At 42.6% G+C, this 21,421-nt stretch overlaps 1 protein-coding gene across 1 annotated transcript in view; it reads left to right on the top strand.

The window, feature by feature from the left end:
• musk (muscle, skeletal, receptor tyrosine kinase) overlaps window positions 1–20,540 on the top strand; it is a 208,747-nt gene extending 188,207 nt beyond the window's left edge. The window contains exons 17-18 of the mRNA XM_063048989.1: window positions 3,148–3,296; window positions 14,716–20,540. Coding sequence (XP_062905059.1) covers window positions 3,148–3,296; window positions 14,716–15,398 — 832 coding nt within the window. The 3' untranslated portion in view covers window positions 15,399–20,540. The remainder of the gene's footprint in view (window positions 1–3,147; window positions 3,297–14,715) is intronic.
• Window positions 20,541–21,421: the final 881 nt, after the last annotated feature.

Raw genomic sequence — 21,421 nt, 5'->3', positions numbered from 1 at the left:
GATGATGTAAAATGACAGAGATTGGTTGAGAGTTTGAGGGGGTGGGCTGCTGACGTTGTGAGAACCATAAAGTCCCAGTACCCCATTGCCACATTGCTGCCGCTTACATGCAAGCACTGGAAAATCCGTTTGGCACAACAGGAGGCCCAATGGAGCTCATGACGGGGTTTCAGAACATGCGTCAGGAGAAGGGGCAGAAGCCTTCTGCCTACATCTTTCGCCCAGAGAGGCAGCTAAGTTGCTTGCAGCACAGAGGAGCCATTCAGGCGGCTGAGGTGGATCAGTTAAGAATGGACCAAATAGCAAAGGGTGCCCAGTCCCAGGACCTAATTGCTTGGGGTCTCCGACTGCCCCCTCCTTCATTTGTTGAGCTGATCAGAGAAGTAGAGGAGGAAGAGAATGCATCGGAGGCGTGGGGGGGCTCCCTCAGCAGGGTACTGTCTTCCCCAGGCTAACGCCGCCGACCATTCCTAAGGGTTACAGTTAGGACCTCCCTAGTCTGGTTGCATTCTTTGTTTATGTAGTTTCTCAAATGCCTGCCTATCTCTTTGGTAACAATGGGGAACAGAGCATAACCAATCATTTATTTGCTAAGGGAAAAAAAGGGGAAGTGCAACGAGATCTGGGTGTCCATGTTCATCAGTCACTGAAAGTAAGCATGCAGGTACAGCAGGCAGTGAAGAAAGCTAATGGCATGTTGGCTTTCATAACAAGGGGAATTGAGTATAGGAACAAAGAGGTCCTTCTGCAGTTGTACAGGGCCCTGGTGAGACCACACCTGGAGTATTGTGTACAGTTTTTGTCTCCAAATTTGAGGAAGGACATTCTTGCTATTGAGGGAGTGCAGCGTTGTTTCACGAGGTTAATTCCCGGGATGGCGGGACTGTCATATGTTGAAAGATTGGAGCGACTGGGCTTGTATACTCTGGAATTTAGAAGGCTGAGAGGGGATCTTATTGAAACATATAAGATTATTAAGGGATTGGACACGCTAGAGGCAGGAAACATGTTCCCGATGTTGGGGGAGTCCAGAACCAGAGGCCACAGTTTAAGAATAAGAGGTAGACAATTTAGAACGGAGTTGAGGAAAAACTTTTTCACACAGAGGGTTGTGGTTTTGTGGAATGCTCTGCCTCAGAAGACAGTGGAGGCCAATTCTCTGGATGCTTTCAAGAAAGAGTTAGATAGAGCTCTTAAAGATAGCGGAGTGAAGGGATATGGGGACAAGGCAGGAACAGGGTACTGATTGTGGATGATCAGCCATGATCACAGTGAATGGCGGTGCTGGCTCGAAGGGCCAAGTAGCCTACTCCTGCACCTATTGTCTATTGTCTATTGAAAAAGCATCAGAATTCAGAATCAAGTTTAATAACCCAGGCATATGTCATGTAATTTGTTTTGCAAAAACAGCACATTGCAAAACCTAATTTAAATACTACAAGTTACAATAAAAACTACGTATAAAATAAATTAAATAAATAATGTAAAAAGAGAGCAAGAAAAAGGGAAAAACGGTGAGATAGTGCTCATGGGTGGGTTCATCGTCCGTTCAGAAATCTGATGGTGGAGGGAAAAAAACAGGCTTCTGAGCCATTAAGTGTGTGTCTTCAGGCTCCTGTACCTACTCCTTGAGAGTGGCAATGCCAAGAGAGCATGTCCTGGGTGACGGGAATCCTTAATGATAGATGCCGCCTTTTTGAGGCATCATCTTTTGAAGATATCCTCGATGCTGGAGAGCCTAGTGCCACCATGGAGCTGGTTGAGTTTGCAGCTTTTTGCCGAACCTATGCAGTGACCCCTCCATACAAGCCAGTGATGCAACAAGTCCGAATGCTCTCCATCATACATCTGTAAATGTTTTCACGAGTCTTTAGTGAAATATCCAGTTGCCTCAAACTCTTAATGAAATAAAGCCATAGCCATGCCTTCGTTGTAATTGCATCAATATGTTGGGCCCAGGATAGATCATCAGAGATGTTGACACCAGGAATATAAAAGTGCTCACTCTCTCCACTGCTGATCCCTCGATGAGGACTGGTGTGTGTTCCCTCAAATTCATCTTCCTGAAGTCCACAATCAATTCCTTGGTCTTACTGCTGCTGAATTCAAGGTTGTTGTTATTCAACCAACTGATCTATCTCATTCCTCTATGCCTCCTCATCACCATCTGAAATTCTCAAACAATAGTCATGTCATTGGCAAATTTACAGATGATGATTGAACTGTGCCTAGCCACACAGTCATGGGTGTAGAGAGAGGAGAGAAGCAGGCTGAGCACGCGTCGTTGAGTTGCACCAGTGTTCATTGTCAGCGAGGAGGAGATGCTATTTCTGAACCGCACTGATTGTGTCTCCCAGTGAGGAAGTCAAGGATCTAGTTACAGAGGGAGGTACGGAGACCCAGGTTTTGAAGCTTGTTGACGAGAATCAACACATGATTGTGTTGGATGCTGCCTGCAGCAGCCTGATGTAAGTATTGTTATTGTCTGGGTGAACCAAGGCGGAGTGGAGAGCCAGTGAGGTGGCATCTGCAGTAGACCTATTGTGGCAAGAGGCAAATTACAGTGTGTCCAGGTACTTGTTTAGGCAGGAACTGATTCTGACCATGAACAATCTCACAAAGCACTTCATCACAGTAGATGTAAATGTAACAGAGTAATAATCATTGAAGAATAATAATTGTTGAAGAAGCTCACCCTGCTCTTTGGCACTGGTATGATAGTCACCCTTTTGAAGGAGGTGGGAATCTCTACCTGCAGCAGTGAGAGGTTGAAGAAGTTTTTGAACACACCACGAGTTAGTTAATACAGTTTTTCAGAGCCTTACCAGGTACACCATCAGGGCCTGATGCTTTGCAAAAGTTCACCCTCTTAAAAGATGCTCTGAAGTCGGCCTGCAAGACAGAGGTCACAGGGTTAGCAGATGCTACAGGGATTTGCACAGGTTTAGCTTTATTCTCCCTTTCAAAGCATGAGCTCAACTGGGGAAGAAGCATCATAGCCATTCATGATGTTAGATTTTGCCTTGTAGGAAGTAAAAAAAAAGAGCAGGTACTTTATTGCGGCTTGACCATATTGTCTGTGGCGCGAAGCACCGCTGGTCTGTGAGTAAGTTACCTCGTTACAAAGAGTTGTTTTGTTCCCTTTAGAGCCCCTCATCTGCTGCAGCACGAGTCCTCCACCATGGTGGCTGTGAAGATGCTGAAGGAAGAAGCGTCACCTGACATGCAAGCGGACTTCCAGAGAGAAGCAGCCCTCATGGCAGAGTTCGACCACCCAAACATCGTCAAGCTATTAGGTAACTCCTGCGACTATCAGCTCTAACGAGAATGTAATAACGCAAATTGATGCCAAGCCATAAAAGCTCATCGAAAGGGTGAACAAAACTATAGGCTTTGAGGAGCATCTACAAGGTAATAAATAGACAGGCAGGTTCAGGAAAAGAATTCCAGTTTAGGGTGTAGACAACTAATGCAAGACCAAATGATCTTAGTATGATGAAAAATCGATGGTCAGCATGAGCTGAAGGGTCTGTTTTTGTGCTGTTTGACTCTATCATAATAGGGGGAGAGTGGGTGAATAAGAGTCAATAGCCTCTTTATCAGGTACACCTGTACACCTGCATGTTAATGCAGGTATCTAATCAGTCAATCATGTGGCAGCAACTCAATGCATAAGAAGCATGTAATCATTGTCAAGAGGTTCAGATGTTTGCTCATACCAAACATCAGAGTAGGGAAGAAATGTGATCTAGGTGACTTTGACTGTGGAATGATTGTTGGTGCCAGAGAGGGTGGTTTGAGTAATCGCAGAAAAAGCTGTTCTGGAATTTTCACACACAATGGTCTCTATGGTTCACAAAGAATGGTGCGAAAGGCAAAAAAAAATCCAGTGATTGGCAGTTCTGTGGGCAAAAATGTCTTGTTGATGAGAGAGGTCAGAGGTGTATAGCCAGACTGATTCAAGCTGACGTAAAAGCAATAGTAACTCAAATAATCATGTGTTACAACAGTAGTATGCAGAAGAACATCTGAATGCACAACATGTCAGATATTGAAGTGGACGGGCTACAGCAGCAGGAGATCATGAACATATGCTCAGTGGCCACTCTATTGAGTACAGGAGGTACCTAATAAAGCGGCTACTGGGTGTATTTAGGAATTCAAAGTTCAATGTATTTATTATCTAAGTATGCATGCAGTAAACAACCTTGAAAATTATCTTCCCACAGATAGCCACAAAACAAAGAAAATCCTGGAACCCATTGAGGGAAAACATCAAACACCCCCACCCCCAATGTATAAAAAATCCAAATCATGCAAACAGCAAAAATAGTGAAAAACACAATATAAAAACACAAAATGAAAGAGTCCATGCATATTCAGCGCAATTCAATCTAGCACTGTGTTGCTCACCTTCCGCAGGCCACCTCAATCAAAATTGTAAAAAATAGCAACAAAAAAAGGAACGACCAGAAACCAGGAACACATCATAACATGAATTACAGAGTCTAATTCGTAAACTATGTTGATTAAACCTTGCGCAAGACCCAAAGACTCCACCGCAATGCTCTGGCAGCAGCAAGTGAGAGGGAGGGAGACCATTCGAATGCAGGGATATTCCTTCGGGAACAGCAAGCGAGAGAAAGAGGGGGAGTCAGGCCTTCACACACAGATACCTTCCTTTGGCAGCAGCAAGCGAGAGGCTGTTAGAAAGTACTGAACATCCACTCGCCTTCTGCTTGATGATTTCAATCTTCCTCGACGCTTTAATTGGCGAGATGGCGAGAAATGAAGTCAATCACAGGCTCACACCCCGTTACCAGGCCCAACAGAAGCAGAACCACATCTGAAAGAAAAAAGAAGATATAAAAGGTGTGAAAGAAGTGGTTTTGTGAACCATTTGGAGGATGTCGCCCTTGGTCGCATTATTCACTGGCAATATCTTCTTCCAGATCTAGATTTTCTTGCAATTTATGAATATTATCAGGTCTCCAGGCAACGGCCCATGATGTAGATGACTGAACTTGGACCTTCCAGGATCCGATTGGTCTGTGTGCTCATGCACTTGGCCATTGTCTGCTGTATGAAGTCTTCAGCTTGGCTCCATTGAGAAATTTCCAAAGACAAGGCCACGGAGTGGGATGATCTCAGCACCAAATAAGAACAGAAAAATTAGAAGCAAGAATAGGCAATTATCCCCCCACCCCCCCCCGCACCATGCCAAATAAGATCATTGCTTCAAAAAGAGCACAGATTATCCTTTACCTCAGCACCACTTTGCTGTATCATCTCCAAGAAGAGCAAGTCGCTGAATGCACTCTGATGCAACTGGCGAAAGGAAAGTGCAAGTTAGGATCAGAGCAGGAGAGTTTCAGATACTTATGTGCAAAATGGAGACTGACCAGGGGAACTGACGCTGGAAGGCTTGTAGAAGAGCTTCAGCAGCAAAGGCTGTCATTAGAAGGTGGTTGAGGGGAATTAATGTGACTTTCTTAATTCTGCTGAAGCTTATGACCCAGTGCTTTGGATTACATTCCAGTACAGTGCTTAATTGATTTCTAAAGGTATTTAAGCTATTTGTAAGACAAAATGCAGATCTTATGCGGAGTCACAGCTGTTCTGCTTGGCATTTGGAATTTACAGAGGGCCCAGACCCAGGGTCTATACAGTTGCCATTCTTTGTAGCAAAGGAGAAGGAAAAAAATGCATCATCAAAACTGATGTTTCTGCACTGACAGTGTAAGCCAAACCATTGCTAATGATGAACACAATGGGAAAGCCTGTTACTTTGACAGCTGAGAGGGATTGTGGAATCCTTCTCGAACCTGACTCTCCTCAAAGTTCATCATCATCCTCCATCTGCTTCACAGCAACATGAATAGCTCCAAAGGGTCTGGCACGGATGTGAGTGGAACAGCACAGACCGAGGTCAAACATGGCTACGCCAGACCTTTACAGGGTTTCGACTCAAAATACCAACAATTCCTTTCCTCCCACAGATGCTGCTTGACTCGTTAAATTCCACCAACAGGTTGCTTGTTGCTTCAGATTTTGTCATGTCTCCGTTGAACAGGAAACTGTTCAGCATGTGTCTCTTCCACTGCAGAACCAATGTCATTCCAACCTCAGTCACTCAGCTGGAGTATAAAGACAACATTAGCATATCAACCCACTCAGAGGCCAAGCTATTAGCAAGGTGGACCCTCTATGTTAAATATCCAGAAGGCAAAGTTCCTTTACAATCCTGCCCAGTTACTTCAAACCATCCACAAACAATTAATATCTATGACAAGACTTTGGTCAACGTAGATTATTTTCCATATCTTGAGAGCTATCTCTCCATTTGGGCAAGCATCAATAACAAAATTCATCATCTCCAGTGTGCCAGCCATATGGAGTGTCCAAGCGCTCATATCCTGCCACAAAGTGTGTGATCCACGGAGAGTGAACCTCTACTCTCTTGGACATACTACTCAGCAGGTTAGTCAAGGCAATGGAGGAATATACCAACACTCCCTTCACAAATCACTTGGTATTGTTTTGTGCATGGGAGGGCTTGGATGTTCTTGTTGCCATTTGCGTGATTTTTTTGTGCATGGAGTGGTTGATGTTTTTCTTTGAATGGCTTCCATGCTTTTAGTGTTTTGTGGCCATCTGGAGAAGACAAATCTCAGAGCTGTATACTGCATACATACATTGATAAAAAAAATGCACCTTGAACTTTGAATGTTGAACCTTAAACCTAATTACAGGGTAAGCAAACGGGGTCACAAACTCTCCCAGAATATTGGTTACTATCAACCAGCTCCAGCTGGCAGGCTACGTTCTGAAATTCCTGAAGTCAGCTCTCCAGCAAGTGATTCATGGAACATTAACCAAGATCTCCCTTATAAAAACATATAACTTCCTCAATACTGGAACACTTGACTGCAAATTACTCAGCCTGGTGGATTCAGGAAACTATTCAGCACCTCTGATCTCTTTGAATGGGTGCACATGCAGAACAAGTACAAAGGGTGCACAACAATTCACACTGACCATTCACCCACCCATCATCTCCACCTGCCCCACCTGCAGCATAGGGCTCTTTAGTTACCTACTTTAGCCATGACAGACTGCCAAAACCAGATGAAATGATCCACTCAAGAACCCTAACACTGTAGATTTGAAAGGTATAGTGGCTCACCTATTCCAGTAGAAGTAAGGCCATGAAAGGTTTTGAATATACGGCTTGAGATGTGGAAGGTCAAGATGCTGTGTAATATGGATTGCGAGCAGAAGGTGATGGTTGAATGCATTTTGGTCTAAATTGGGAGAAGTGCAACTAATTCCCAGCACACTTGGGGTGGGAATCTAAAACTTAGCAAGAAAAATGACTTTTTTTTCTTGCTTATGTATGCAATGTCAATGAGGTTCCTCTCATTTAGTTCATTACGCAAGTTCAGAATGGAACACAGGAACTTTGGAAGCCAATTTGTCTATAGCAAGCTCCCAAAAATAACCCCAGAACTGGTTTCTAGTGTGGTTCATTGCAGGATAAATGTTGAGCTCCCAGAAATTCAGGAGAGCTTCCCTGCTTTTCATTGAAACTGTGACAATAGTAACCTTTATATTTGTTTAAGAAACATATGACCCCACTATTTATAGTTGTACAAGGAATGGCTTTTGGACTCGGCTGTGGAAATTACCATAGCCTGGTATGGTAGCTACAAGAGCATATATGTTCACCTGTAGTTACACTTTGTCTTAAGCCGAACCCCTTTCATTCTGCAGTTTAAAAAACACAAAAAACAGGAATTCTGCAGTCCTGACGAAGGGTCTCGGCCTGAAACGTTGACTGTACCTCTTCCTAGAGATGCTGCCTGGCCTGCTGCATTCACCAGCAACTCATTCTGCATTTGTTTGGATGAAATATTCCTATCTTAGAAGATAATATTTATTTATTGATCAATTGATGTACAGTACAGAGCAGGCTCTTCTAGCCTTTTGAGCTGTGCTGCCCAGCAATCCCCCAAGCTAACCCTAGCCTAATCATGGGACAATTCACAATGTCCAATTAACCTACCAATCAGTGGGTCTTTGGAATGTGGGAGGAAACTGGAGCACCCAGAGCAAACCCACACAGTCACGGGGAGAACGTACAAACTGCATACAATCAGTGGCAGGAATTGAACCCAAGTCGCTGGTACTGTAAAGTGTTGTGCTAACCACTACACTACCATGCTACCCAATCAGTAAGTTCAGCCAAGATGACATAATTAAAAACACTATTAAATGCAGTAATAATGACGAGTGAATTTCCAAGATCATGGAAACAATGATGTGCTTATTATTGACAGAAAATTTGAAAATAAAATCCAGCTGATAGGAGTCTGATAAAATATCTTCATAACAAGAAGAATTGCTGGTCCACTTGACATAGAAACATAGAAAATAGGTGCAGGAGTAGGCCATTCGGCCCTTCGAGCCTGCACCGCCATTTATTATGATCATGGCTGATCATCCAACTCAGAACCCAGCCTTCCCTCCATACCCCCTGACCCCTGTAGCCACAAGGGCCATATCTGACCAATAAATAATCCTTGTTCACCTAATAAAATCTGCTTTAAAATCACAATAACAAAGATCTTCCTACACAGAGGAAATAGCTTCGCCATTGAAATGCAAATTTAGGCAACAGTGGGATCAATCGTTTCAGTGTCAGGAACATTATGATGAAAATTGTGGTTTATTGGGATGCATCCTTGCCTGTAAGTGATTGGGGAGAGGAAGGTTAGGGTAGTGAATAGGTTGGGGTGTAAGATTGTGATTTAAAGGCACATGACTGTAAATGGCTACAAATGTCAGTTTCCATTGACTTGGGCCTGATATTGGAGATTTCTTTAACTCGGATCTGCTTCAACGTACTTGTGTTATGAAGGCTAATTCTGCACTGCTGTAGAAAACTAAAGCTCTATATAAAAGAATTTCTGGCCCCATTTTTTTTTAAACTTTCGTTACTCCAATACTCTTAATCCCTTTACTATGTCTAAACTGAGCCACGTTTAGTGCTAGACAACAGAAATGTTCTCATATAAGTATTGGGGACATTGTTTTTGGTGTGTATATTGTTTTTGAGTGAATGTAGAGTAGATAGTCACAGTCTTTATCCGTGAGTTGAGAAGTCTTAAACTAGAGGGTGTAAGTTTGAGGTGAGGTGAGAGGCATAAAGGAAATCTGAGAGGAACGTTATTTGGTAGTTGTTGTATGGAATGAGTGACCAGAGGTAGTGTTAAAGGAGGTACAATTATGATGCTTAAAAGGCATTTGGACAGGTAGTTGGACAGGAAAGGATTAAAGGAATAGAGGCCTAATATATGCAAATAGGATTGGTGTAGAGACATCGATTGGCATGAGTTGGGCTGAAAGGCTTGTTTCTGTGCTCTACAACTCTGTTGACTCATCTGCCACTCAATCCGTTTTCATGTTTCCTTGTTGCCTTCAGATTTAACAGTCCATCAACTAAATTCTGCTATCCATTATCCTGAGGTTATGCAAATATCATCCCCGTCACCCATCACCTCTGTGCTCAGTGACTTACAATAACTTCTGCTCAAGTAGTGGCTCATTTTGCATTCTTTTCCTTGCTTTCAAATTCTTGCCCCCCCATGGTTTCCTGATCCCTGAGATCTCCTCCCTCTGACAACTCTGCCCTTTTCGTTCATGCCTTCCATTATCCATGAACATAAGTATTGAATTATTGAACGATAGGCCTCCTCTTCTAAGGCCCTGACTTCTGAAACTCCCTCTCCGCAGACATTTCCTCCTCTCTACTTCTTGTTCCTCCTTTAAACCTCACTTTTTGCCCCAGCTGATGGCCATTTGCCCCAGTATCTCCTCATGTAGTCTAATCCATCCCCCACCATTATTTTATAAAACTGCTCTTCAAGCCTGTGGGAAAATTCTACAAAGTTAGAAGTGTGGTCAAACTGAAGGTGTTACCAAGGGCAAAGAAATGATGCACTGGAGCATGTCCTCTGAAAAGAATTCCCACAATTCACCTCTTCGCAAGCAGCTGCTATTTCAATGTCATAGGTGCTGTGTCTGAAATTGAGCTGTATTGAGTTTATGAAATCTACTTTGGGGCTAATAATGTTGGTGGTTTAGCTTCCAGTTTTGAGTGACCTGGGTTACTTTTCCCAAAGTAAGGGAAAATATCCTGAAATGCTTCTTACCAGAACTGTAGGTATTATGATCAACATATGTTTAACTCCAGTAAAATTTGAAGGGAGAGATGAGAAGAATAGTCTTTCTTCTAATGAACTGGTGCTCACAATATTCCATAGGAATTGCCTGTAATGGTGTCTGCAGTGGATTTAATGGTAACATCTCTCAAAAGCTGTGCACTTAGTCTTTAATGCTGGGAGATGCCAAGTTAATTCGGGTCCCTCAGCAAAGGACTGAGGGTAGCTAAATAAAATGCAAGCAGTCACAAATAGTTTTAAATTGTTGAGTTTGGGTGATTAAACGAAATTGCAGCTGTTTGCTGCCCATTATCACAGAAAGGAACCCTGGTCTCTAAGGGTGCCATTCCAGTGGTGGCAGTGGCAGTGGCAGTGACTCACTGCCAAGCCAAGTTAAAACAACATATGGTGATTAGTGCAGCCATCTGAGGAGATAATCCCTTGACTACAGACACGAATAAATACAATCACATTACGTTATATCTAGGACACCAGAGAAAGCCTCTCAATGCAACTGTGCCTTCCTTTTTCCTTTTAACAACTGGCTGTTAAGGTCTCATCAGCAAATGACAAATGATGCCCAGATGTTCATCTTTATTTTTTCAATGGAGTTGTGCAGAACTCTGGTTCCAAGGTTCTAGCTGTGATCAAAGACAATTTCCTCGAGGATTGCACTAGGAGTGATCCCTGAGATTAAATTTAATGGAAAGATGAGCATTTCTAGAGCATTTTCCACCCTATTTCTGAGAGCCTTTCAGACATTAAGGTTCTTCTGAGGTGCTGCATAATTAAAATAAACAATGCTGGAAACACACAACAGGTGAGACAACATCTGTAGAAAGGGAAACAGATTAACGATTCAGATCAAAAACCCTTTATAGAATGAAGGGTCTCCATCCTAAAAATGTTAATTCTGTTTCTCTTTCCATGGACGCTCTCTCCTTTTAAGACTTTCAGTATCGTAATATGTTTGAAGGATAATGCCACATTATAAATTCTATATGAGTAAATTGTTGCTCTTGATGCACAGCCTTGAAGAGATAGCATTGTTTCCATATCTCTGGTTGTTTATTGGCTGAGTTGCTGCCATGAACTTGGAAATGTGCTGGTTGTGGTTACTCCCTGACCTCAGCACCAGCTATCATCTGGCCTTCAAGCCTGCTAAACTTACTCTATCTCCAACCCATCACTGACTTTGTCCTTTTACAGTGTGAAAACAGTTGAAGCACTGGCGATTGTAACAGGTAGATCAAAACAAAAACAACCCCTGGAGGAACTCAGTGGGTCAAGCTGTATCTGGGCTGGGAAATAGACGATCAAATGTTTTCAGTCAAGACCTTTCGCTTCAACCCAAAGCATGGCCTGTCCGTTTCCCTCCGCAGTTGCTGCCTGATCCACTGTGTTCCTCCAGCAGATTGTTTTATGTTCCAGATTCTGCACACACAGTCTCCTGGGTCTCAATTGTAACGGGAAGTTTAGGAACCGGTGATCATATAAGTAATTAAGAACAGAACCTCAAGCCTGCCTCACTATTCAGTGAGATCACAGTGTTTATCCCTATCTTAAATATACATTAAGAATTGCTTAGTCACAGATTTAATTGACCCAGCATCATTACCACAACCATCTATGTCTAGAATGTAACCCAAATTCACTCCTTTGGATGATGCTTCCTAATCTTGGTCCTATCAATCCAGAGGAATAGTTTAAGGGTTTAAAAGCAGAAGAATTAGATTATAAACGCAAACTTTATATCCCTTCAAATCTGCCCGGTCATTCATCAAGATCAGAGCTGATTTTTTGCATCACTGCCATTATCATCATATCACTTAATTATGTCCTGCCCAAAAATGCATTATTCTCAGTTTTGAATGAACATTAGAATTCAACTTGTACAAGTTTCAGAGGTAAAGAATTTCAAAGGTCCACCATGGAGTGAAAAAAAAATTCTCCTCAATCCTACATTTTCTGCCACTTATCCTGAATCTGTGCCTCCTAGCCCTAGACTTCTCAACCAAGAGAAAGGTTCTCCCTGCATCTGAACTGTCAAGCCAATTCAATTTCACTTCATCTATCTCATCAGTCCTTATTAACATTCGGGAAGCTTCATTTAAATTGCCCCATAACCTAATACAAATCAAAAACAACATTATAGATGATTGAAATCTGAAGGAAAAGCAGCAAATGGCGGGAACGCTCAGCAGGAGAGGCTGCATCTCTGCAGAGAGGAACATAGTCAACCTTTCAAATTGTAGATCCTTCATCAGAGGTGAGAAAGAGAGAATTTCAGAGAGGATGTGGATGGAATGAAAGGAAAACAGGGAATTACTGTGCTTGGGAGACATGGCAGTGCCTTACTGGCAGCAAAACAATCTACTAACTACTCTATTAATTACATTGTTTCAGGACAATGATCATTGCAATCAATAGCTTGTAACTTCTCTTTCGGAGTTGAGTTTTTAAACTCCCTGTAAGAACAGGCATCTCTATGGTGTGAACTGAAGTCTTGATGGTGCAGTAAGGTTGCGGCATGGCGGGTACGAGCCAAATTGAGGTGCCAGTGCCCAGAAGAGAGGAATGAGCCAATGTTTGGGCATCGCTAGAGTGGAACTGGAGCCAGATCGAGACAGCAGGTCCCAGGCCCAAGAGTAAAGGAATGAGCTGATGTTTGGCTGATTTAAGTGCCAGGCCAAATTGCAAAGTTTGAGTATAGGCCGAATCCAAGCAGTGGGGCCCAGGCCTGAGAATGTCGAATAAACCAACGTTTGGCCATTAATGGAGTGGCCTTGGGGCCGAATCGAAGTAGCAGGGTCCAAGAGCACGGAACGCACCGATGTTTGGCTGATTTTATCGCAAGGCCAGCTTAAAAAGTTCGGGGTGTTCTGGCTGGGGTCGAAGGACGGGCCAATGTTCAGCTCACTGCTCCATGAGGTTTACTCATCTCTGTGCTGAACTAAGGCTACGGACGGTAACTAATGGGCTCCTGGATCCATTGCAGTGATGAACTAGCTTTGTGGCTGTGAGCTCACTTTCCTGAAATTTAGTCTGTGTATTATTTGCTTATTTTTTATTGTTTGCATGATTTGTTCTTTTTTCACACTTTAGGTGTATGATGGTCTTTTTTTTAATGGGTTCTATTGGGTTTCTTTGTTTTGTGGCTGCCTGTAAGAAGCCGGAACTCAAAGTTGTATATTGTATGCATTCTTTGATAATAAATGTACTTGGAACTATGAATATCTTTGATAGATTACTGCACGGGTTAGTTATAGACAAGTTCATCTGATTAATGGTTAAGTGGAGACCGTAAGGGGGAAACAGCATAAACAAAAGCTGTGAAATGACGGCAAGTAAAGAGGTAATATCATTGATAAAGTCTAAGTTCTACAATGTTGAATTCTATAACTTCTGAAGATCAGTTTCTCTATCTGTCATCCCTCTGTGGTATTGCCTTGCATTTTCTCTCTGTGAGTACAGACTAACCTACTTCTGCTGGATATCTCCTGACTCCTTCTCTTCCTCCTGACTCCTCCTTTTCCTCCTCTCCCTGTTGTCCTTTGACTATGTTGCCACAGGCTCTGCCCTTAGCATTTTCCTCCGGACTCCTCTGTTGCCCACCAACTGGTCCAGAAGAACCTAGGCCTGCTGAAGGACTAAAAACATCAAGAAATATAAGCAGGAGCAGGCCATTCAGCCTGCCATAGCTCCTTAGTATAATCACAGATGCTCTTTTACCTCAGTGCTACTGTCCCCATAACCCATCGAATACGTAACAATCCAAAAGTCCATGGGGTTCTGTCCAGAAATTACTCAGCAACTAAACCAGTTGGGAAGATAATTCCAAAGACTCACAATAGTTAAGATGAAGAAATTGCTTCCCATTCCAGTACTGAGTGACCCAACATTTATTTTGAGAATGCAATCACTTTATTTAGACTCCCCAGACATCAGTTCATTAATAATTGTGTGTGTTTTAATGAGACTATCCCTCAATAATTTCTCAATCCAATTGCCCTCATTGACCTGTTAATCAGGCAATGCTGTAACCAACTGAATCATGGCAGTGTCTCGGACCATAACCCATCAGAAGTATTTCCTAATTCCTATCCATCCCACTTCCACCCTCTCTCCTGCTTAAAACTAACTTGTTTTATTTTCATATCTAATCAAGGGTCTTCAATCTGAAGCTACTTTTTTTTTCCACAGAAGCTATTCTCACACAGGAAGATGTTATACCCAAGCATTTCCTGCTCTCACAAAACAGTGGAGGAACTCAGCAGGTCAGGCGGCATGTATGGAAGGAACTGAACAATCAACATTGCAAGCTGAGACCCTGAGTCTCGAAGGATCTCGGCCGAAACGTTGACTATTTATTCCCCTCCACAGATGCTGCTTGACTTACAGAGCTCCTCCAACTTTATCCGTGTGTTGCTCAAGACTTTCAGCGTCTACAGAATCTCTTGTGTCTCTGATTCCTTGCTGTCTCTCTCCACAGGAGTGTGCGCCATTGGAAAGCCAATGTGCCTGCTCTTCGAGTACATGGCGTACGGTGACCTGAACGAATATCTGCGCAGGCGGTCACCAAGCAGTGGCCTCACGGTCAGCCACAGCAGCTGCGCTGAGTGGACCACGGGCCCGGGTGGCCTCCTGGCACCCCTCAGCTGCGCCGACCAGCTGAATATCGCCAAGCAGATCTCAGCCGGCATGAGCTACCTGTCAGAGCGCAAGTTTGTTCACCGGGACCTGGCAACCCGGAACTGCCTGGTCGGAGAGAATCTGGTGGTGAAGATTGCTGACTTTGGCCTCTCCAGGAACATCTACTCCGCTGACTATTACAAGGCCAACGAGAATGATGCCATCCCCATCAGGTGGATGCCTCCAGAGTCCATATTCTTCAACCGCTACACCACAGAATCTGACGTCTGGGCGTATGGCGTGGTCCTTTGGGAAATCTTCTCATCCGGCATGCAGCCCTACTATGGAATGGCGCACGAGGAGGTGATTTACTACGTCCGAGACGGCAACATCCTGTCCTGCCCCGGGAACTGCCCGCCGGAGCTGTACAACCTGATGCGCCTCTGCTGGAGCCACATGCCCTCAGACAGGCCGAGCTTCGCCAGCATTCACCGCATCCTGAAGCGTATGCATGAGAAGATGGCAACTGCGCTCCCGGTCTGACTCACCTCTGGCCTCCGTACTAGTGTACCCTGCGAGATTGATGAGTGTTGTAGCAGCTGCCCTGATAGCCTGACCATGTCTAACTTTGGACGGTGAGAGCACGTGCCATGCCAACCAGACACTTAGATACTCTGACCCCAAAATCTCCATTTCACCAGCTGGGGCCCTGCACTATAGAACCAAGACACTCGAGTTCAAGCTGAATTTTACAGATACTTCCCTCCTAATGTCTGTCTGGAACATGTTTTGCAATTATTATAGGACTTTCAATAAGTTATCTATGATGACATTTTATGAAGGGCTTCAATAAAGAAGAAAAGGGGAACTATCTCCAATAGTGGGACGTTAAGTAATCAAACGATCCTAATTTATAATATTTGGCAAAAGTTTTGGGGGCAAAAACTAAGATTTTCTTCTGGCAGCAGATTGTTCCAACCACGATGAAAGGGACTTAATGAGAATTAGAAATGTGCCAGACAGGATATCATGTGGGTTCTGGCAACAGAGAAGGCAGTGAGTTCTTTCAAAGGCAACATAGCCACTGTGGGCTGAATGGTCTGTATTGTCAGATTCTGTAACCTAGGTTGAATCTATCAACTTTGAAATTATTAACCACAGTTGCAATTTTAAAATATTGGTAGTATTTCTTATTCAAAAATAAATATTAGAGGAAAAGGTATTTGTGCAGGTGAATTTCCGCTGGAAAACTTCGGCCAATTTTCAGAGAGAGAATTACCCCAATATAGAATTGAACTGTTAGACTAGTGTTAAATGTTTAAGCACTTGCTTACATTTCAGAAAGAACAGGCCAAATTATAGAAGTGATGCAACGGACAGGAAAAACCCAGCAAAGAGTTTCTAGTCCCTATGATGTTGTCCAAACAATAATGAGGGACTGTTTTGAACACTTCAGTCAGACCCAGGTATCAGAGAGTTGAAGAGCAAAGCCATTTTAGTCCAGGATATTGAACAGAGTATAGTTTTGTTAATTCCCTGTTATCCTTACACGGGATGTGTCCGGCATTCATTGGCCGGCCCTCCTTACCTCCGAACTAACCAGTTGTTACACTTTGTTACACAAAGTCGGCTGCATTGATGTTGGTCTGGCGTTATGTATTCACCAGACTAGAATTTCATTCCCAAAGAAGGAGGACACAAGTAATGATTTATTTTATTTAGAGATGCAGCACTGTAACAGGCCCTTGGGGCCCATTGAGCCCACACCACCCAATTATACCCATGTGACCATTAACCTTCGTCTTTGGACTGTGGGAGGAAACCGGAGCTCCTGGAGAAAACCCAAGCAGTCACAGATTCCTAACGGACGGCGGCAGGAATCTTTCAGATTTTGTAATCTCAAAGTTACCACTAGTGAAATTAGATTTGTAATGAATGGAAGTTAAATTCCCCAGAGCAGAATTTGAACTCCTGCACCAATACTCCAGGTCACTGATTACTCACCTGTGTGAAGGTACCATTTTGCCCTGTTTCCCAGATAGATTGTTTTTTCAGATTTCCTTTGCTTTGTTGGTCACCCAAAGTAGCTTCTCATCCTCGCAAGCCACTCATGACTTAGAGATAGCAGTCAGATTGAGTGATGGATCACTTGACTGCCTGAGGGTCCCCAAGACTGGACCTCTACATTATTAATAAGAGGTTTATATATAGAAGGAATAGGCAGACAACACAGCAACACAGCAGCTATTAGAGTTCACCTTCTCTACAACAGTACTGTGTTTAAGAAAAAGAAATTAAATCATATGGAAATCATTTGCCTTCCTTTCAACAATAAGGTGTTGTGGACACAAAAGGAAACCGTGGCTTGCAGAGTGTCTGGGGAAAAAGAGCCTCTACAACTTGACCGTTCCCATTGATTCCACTTGTGAATAGCTGTATTTATTTGTGCCGCGACTGAGTGCAGCAATTAGCATGAAAGCTCGACTTGCACCAGGATTCCACAGGCGCTCTGCCTGTTAAAGAGCAGAGTCTGCTGAGTAAACGTGTAGACATTCTCTAGAGATTGCGTAGCTGGTGACAGAGGAAGAATCACAACTCCAACCCAACCGGTAGCCTCTGTATGAAACAAGCTCTGTAAAATGAGAGTGTTATCCACTGTGCGATGAACTTTCAACGTTCTCTGCTGAGTGCTATACACATTATTGGCTTAACAGATCCCTCCATGCACACTGGGTGCGAGAGGCCACATGGAAATGTACATCGGTTTATTACTGTAAATGTACCGAGGTACAGTGAAAAACTTTGTTTTGCACGCTGACCATCAGGTCAGTTCACGGCATCAGTACGTAGAGATAGCACAAGAGAAAGGCTTAGAATTTAGCTGTTGGAGAGTAAAACGATTATAATAAAAGATATGAGTAGATCTGTAGAAAGCGGCTTGATGCACCACATATCTTCGAGATTGCCTGCAGCAAGTTACTTCATTTAATGCAATGCAGCATAGTTCTCTAGTGTGTCAATTTCTGATTTACAGAGGTAGTTTGCTAAAGACTACAGTACATGTTTCCCTGATTTTGTTGCTTCAAGTGTTTGGATCAATTTTATGTTGAGGATTTGTACTATGTAATAATCCTCCATTTATGGCACCTTGCTCTAAAAATAAGCCTGCCTTTACAGGAGGGTGCTGTTTCAGTTTCTATCAGGAGTTCTGTGTCCTGACTCTGTGGAATTCTGGAATCGCAATTGGTTTATTGTTGTCATATATACCGAGGTAGAGTGAAAAACTTGTCTTGCATACTGTGATACGGATCAATTCATTGCATTGAGGCAGTACAACGTAAAGCAATAATAGAACGCAAGATAAGGTGTAGCAACTACAGAGAGAGCCATCACAGTTTTGTAGGAAACTGAACAATCAATTCACGTGTGGCAAATTCCCAGAAGGAGAACATACTAATGGCCAGTTAATTTCTTTTTTTCAGTGATGTTGTTTGAGAGGTAATTAAGGAAATATCCCTGTCATATTTCTTTGGAATAACTATTTTGGGATCTGTTATGTCTACCCAAGTGCTTTTGGTTTAACATTTCCAAAGAGCAGCAGCATCTCAGTGCTGCAACAAAGTGTCTTCTTAGCTCTCTGTGCTTGAGTAGAACTTAAAAATATGATCTTCCAAGTGAGAGATGGAGGTACAGCTGTACTTTGCACAGTGTTGTCCTCCATACCCAACAAGGTGTTGGCTTAGGCAATTCAGCTGTGTAGGCTAGAAATCTAAAGACAACAGAAAAGTATTTCTCTGAGTGGAGATGACCTTTGCAATGAAGAGAGGGGATGGATTCACAAGTCCTGACGCAAGGTTTCAAACCAAAATGTTGACAGTTCCTTTCCTCCCATGAATGCTGCTTGAACTGCTGAGTTCTTCCAGCAGATAGTTTGTTCCTCCATTCGGAATGATGGCGCTGTCTTGTGGGTTATTCTGCTTCTCCCTACCGCATCCTTCTGAGAATACACAGCACGTTGATTCAGTAGTGACAGATCTGAGTTACAGAGTGCTTCACTCACCTCACTACAATTTAAATACGTGCAAGAGTAAAGACGCTCTGCTCTACACTACTAATGACTGTGCTTCAGACCCATTGCAAAGAAGTATATTACCTAGACAGGACAGGAGGCAGACAACAGGATTATGTTATCGACTGGATTGCAGTATGGTTATAGCACTGCCATCAGTCTTCAGCCAAGTACAGCAAATTCCTTAACATAAACCAAATCTACTCAGAACTGTGGCTGCACGTAGTACAGGATGAGGAAGAGAGCACGGTAGCGCAGTTCTCTCAGTCTGCAAAGTGGGGAGAGTATGGATATCAGACTAAGCCCTCTGCACATTTCATCTGTTTCTAAAGGCTAAATTTTTCAGCTTAGGCAGATTTTGCTGCCACCTCTCCAGGTTTAACTGCACGCTTCCTCTTCTATTTAGAGCCAGTTTCAACACAAACCATTGGTCATTTTGGACTGAGATAAGAGAAGGTTCTTCACTCGTTGGCTCAGATTTTACAGGGATGTACCAGCCAGTCTGTATGGACTGACTGGCAATTCTCAGCAAAAGTATTGGCAAACTCAGCATTCCTATTGCAAATGCAGAAGGCCCTAAACCCCAGCCAAGTTCCACCTCCTGTCTGGACTCTGTGTGGTGTTAATGCTACAGAACTCTTTAGGCAGTGGGCCATGATCTTAGACACTGCACCAGGTTACACCTGCTATTTAATCAGAATGAGATTTTTTCAAGTTGAATAAAAGCAGGAATAAGCTATGCTTAGTTAATGATATAATATTTTTCTTTGTTCAAAAGCATTTCTGGTGATTTTATTTTTTAAATTTCTAATATTAGAAATCAATTGGTTTATTTTGTAAGTTTCTAAATGTTTCTGAATGTCAGGGGATTGCAAGGCTTTGAGGAATCTTAATGACTTTGACAGGCAGCAAGCCGGGGGACAAGACTTTCCCGTCAAGCAATGTTTTGTGGGCAGGGTATACCCTAACCCACATTGCACCTGGTCCTTGTACAATCCAAAGCCTTGCTGTTCAACTCTAGGATGAAATCTGCCTGCAAGATTAACTATCCATTCACACCTCTGTGTAATTTATACATTATTTGATAATAAACGTACTTTGAAACTTTGAAACCTATATTCGATGTATACTGAGAAATATACACTCTCGAGCACTGATCAATGGAAGATGGGAGGGAGACGTGGTGTCATGAGTCAGATGTGCTCTTACTGAAAACTTGCAGGCCCATGTGACACATTCCTGCCTCTGTTTTTAATCTCACTTATTCTTTAATTACAGTGCACTGGGTGCTTTATTCTTACATGAATCTTACTGAATTATACAGCAGGACAGTTTATTGCTACTTGGGCACTCCAAGTTGTGGCAATTAGCTTTTCATTATAGTAAATGCAACTCCTTACTCTTCTGATGAACACAATGAAGATATGACCAACACGTTGACCTGTAATGTAAGGGATTATGGGCTCATTCATGATTAAAATTAATTGGTGACTTTGCAACTGAACCACCAGTTTCAATATCTTCATTTCATACTGTAACACGATACTTATTTAAAAATTGTCAAACTTTATAGTAAAACTGTCAACACAAATTGGATTTGATTTTTCAAAGGCTTAGTAAACAATAACAAAACCTTTGAATATTTTATTCCTTTGAAATAAGTTCCAATAAAATTGATCTCTTTTAAGTATAGCATTCTGTCTCATTGGTTAACATATGCACATCAAGCTCCATTCAAGTGACGTTAAGCTGAGAGTCTGTGATAATTATTCATATCCACATTATTTACAACAGTCAATTAACCTTCCTCTCTATTCATTTTCCTCCCTCCTGCCAGGGAAGCTCTGGTCTTTATGTTTATGATCAGAAATCAGAAATGTGGGATTACAAAAACTGGGTTCATGCTTGGAAATCAGCAGTGGACACTGCAGCTGAGAGTATAACCAGCAGAGAAGAGAACAGGCTAAGTCCTTGAGCAAGACTAGGAGCTGAAATAACAGGAGTTTAGTGTAATGAATGGGTTCAATGAGTGGCAAGGGAAATATGTCTTCCCAATGTAAATCTAGAGTCCATAAGTAGAAAGGAATCATTATTAATTAGTTGTCATACTGCTTACAAATGTGGATTATTTTAAGTATTTCAGAATAGTTGGGCCTTTGCCTGACTTCTAGGCAATGTCCTCAACATAGTAACTGTCTCACCACCAAGATGAAGGTTTATAGTGCAGTTGTCTTTTCATTTACAGATTATGGGTTTGATACATGCATCCCCATTTTCTACACATTGAGGAACTTCTACACTATATCTTCACTCTACACTGTCTTCCTTGTCCAGACTCTTCCCACCCACTTTGCTGACTCCACTTATGCTCTATACAATTATGATAGCTTCTAATTGTCTAATCCCACATGCACCTCTTCCAAAGTGGTCTATTGCATTTAGTCCTCACAGTGTAGCCTCCTCGACATCAGTGAGATGACCCTTATGTAAAGCACCT

The sequence above is a fragment of the Mobula hypostoma genome, chromosome 5 (genome assembly GCF_963921235.1).
Source record: "Mobula hypostoma chromosome 5, sMobHyp1.1, whole genome shotgun sequence".
Classification (NCBI taxonomy): domain Eukaryota; kingdom Metazoa; phylum Chordata; class Chondrichthyes; order Myliobatiformes; family Myliobatidae; genus Mobula; species Mobula hypostoma.
This window is presented reverse-complemented; position numbering and strand designations above follow the sequence as displayed.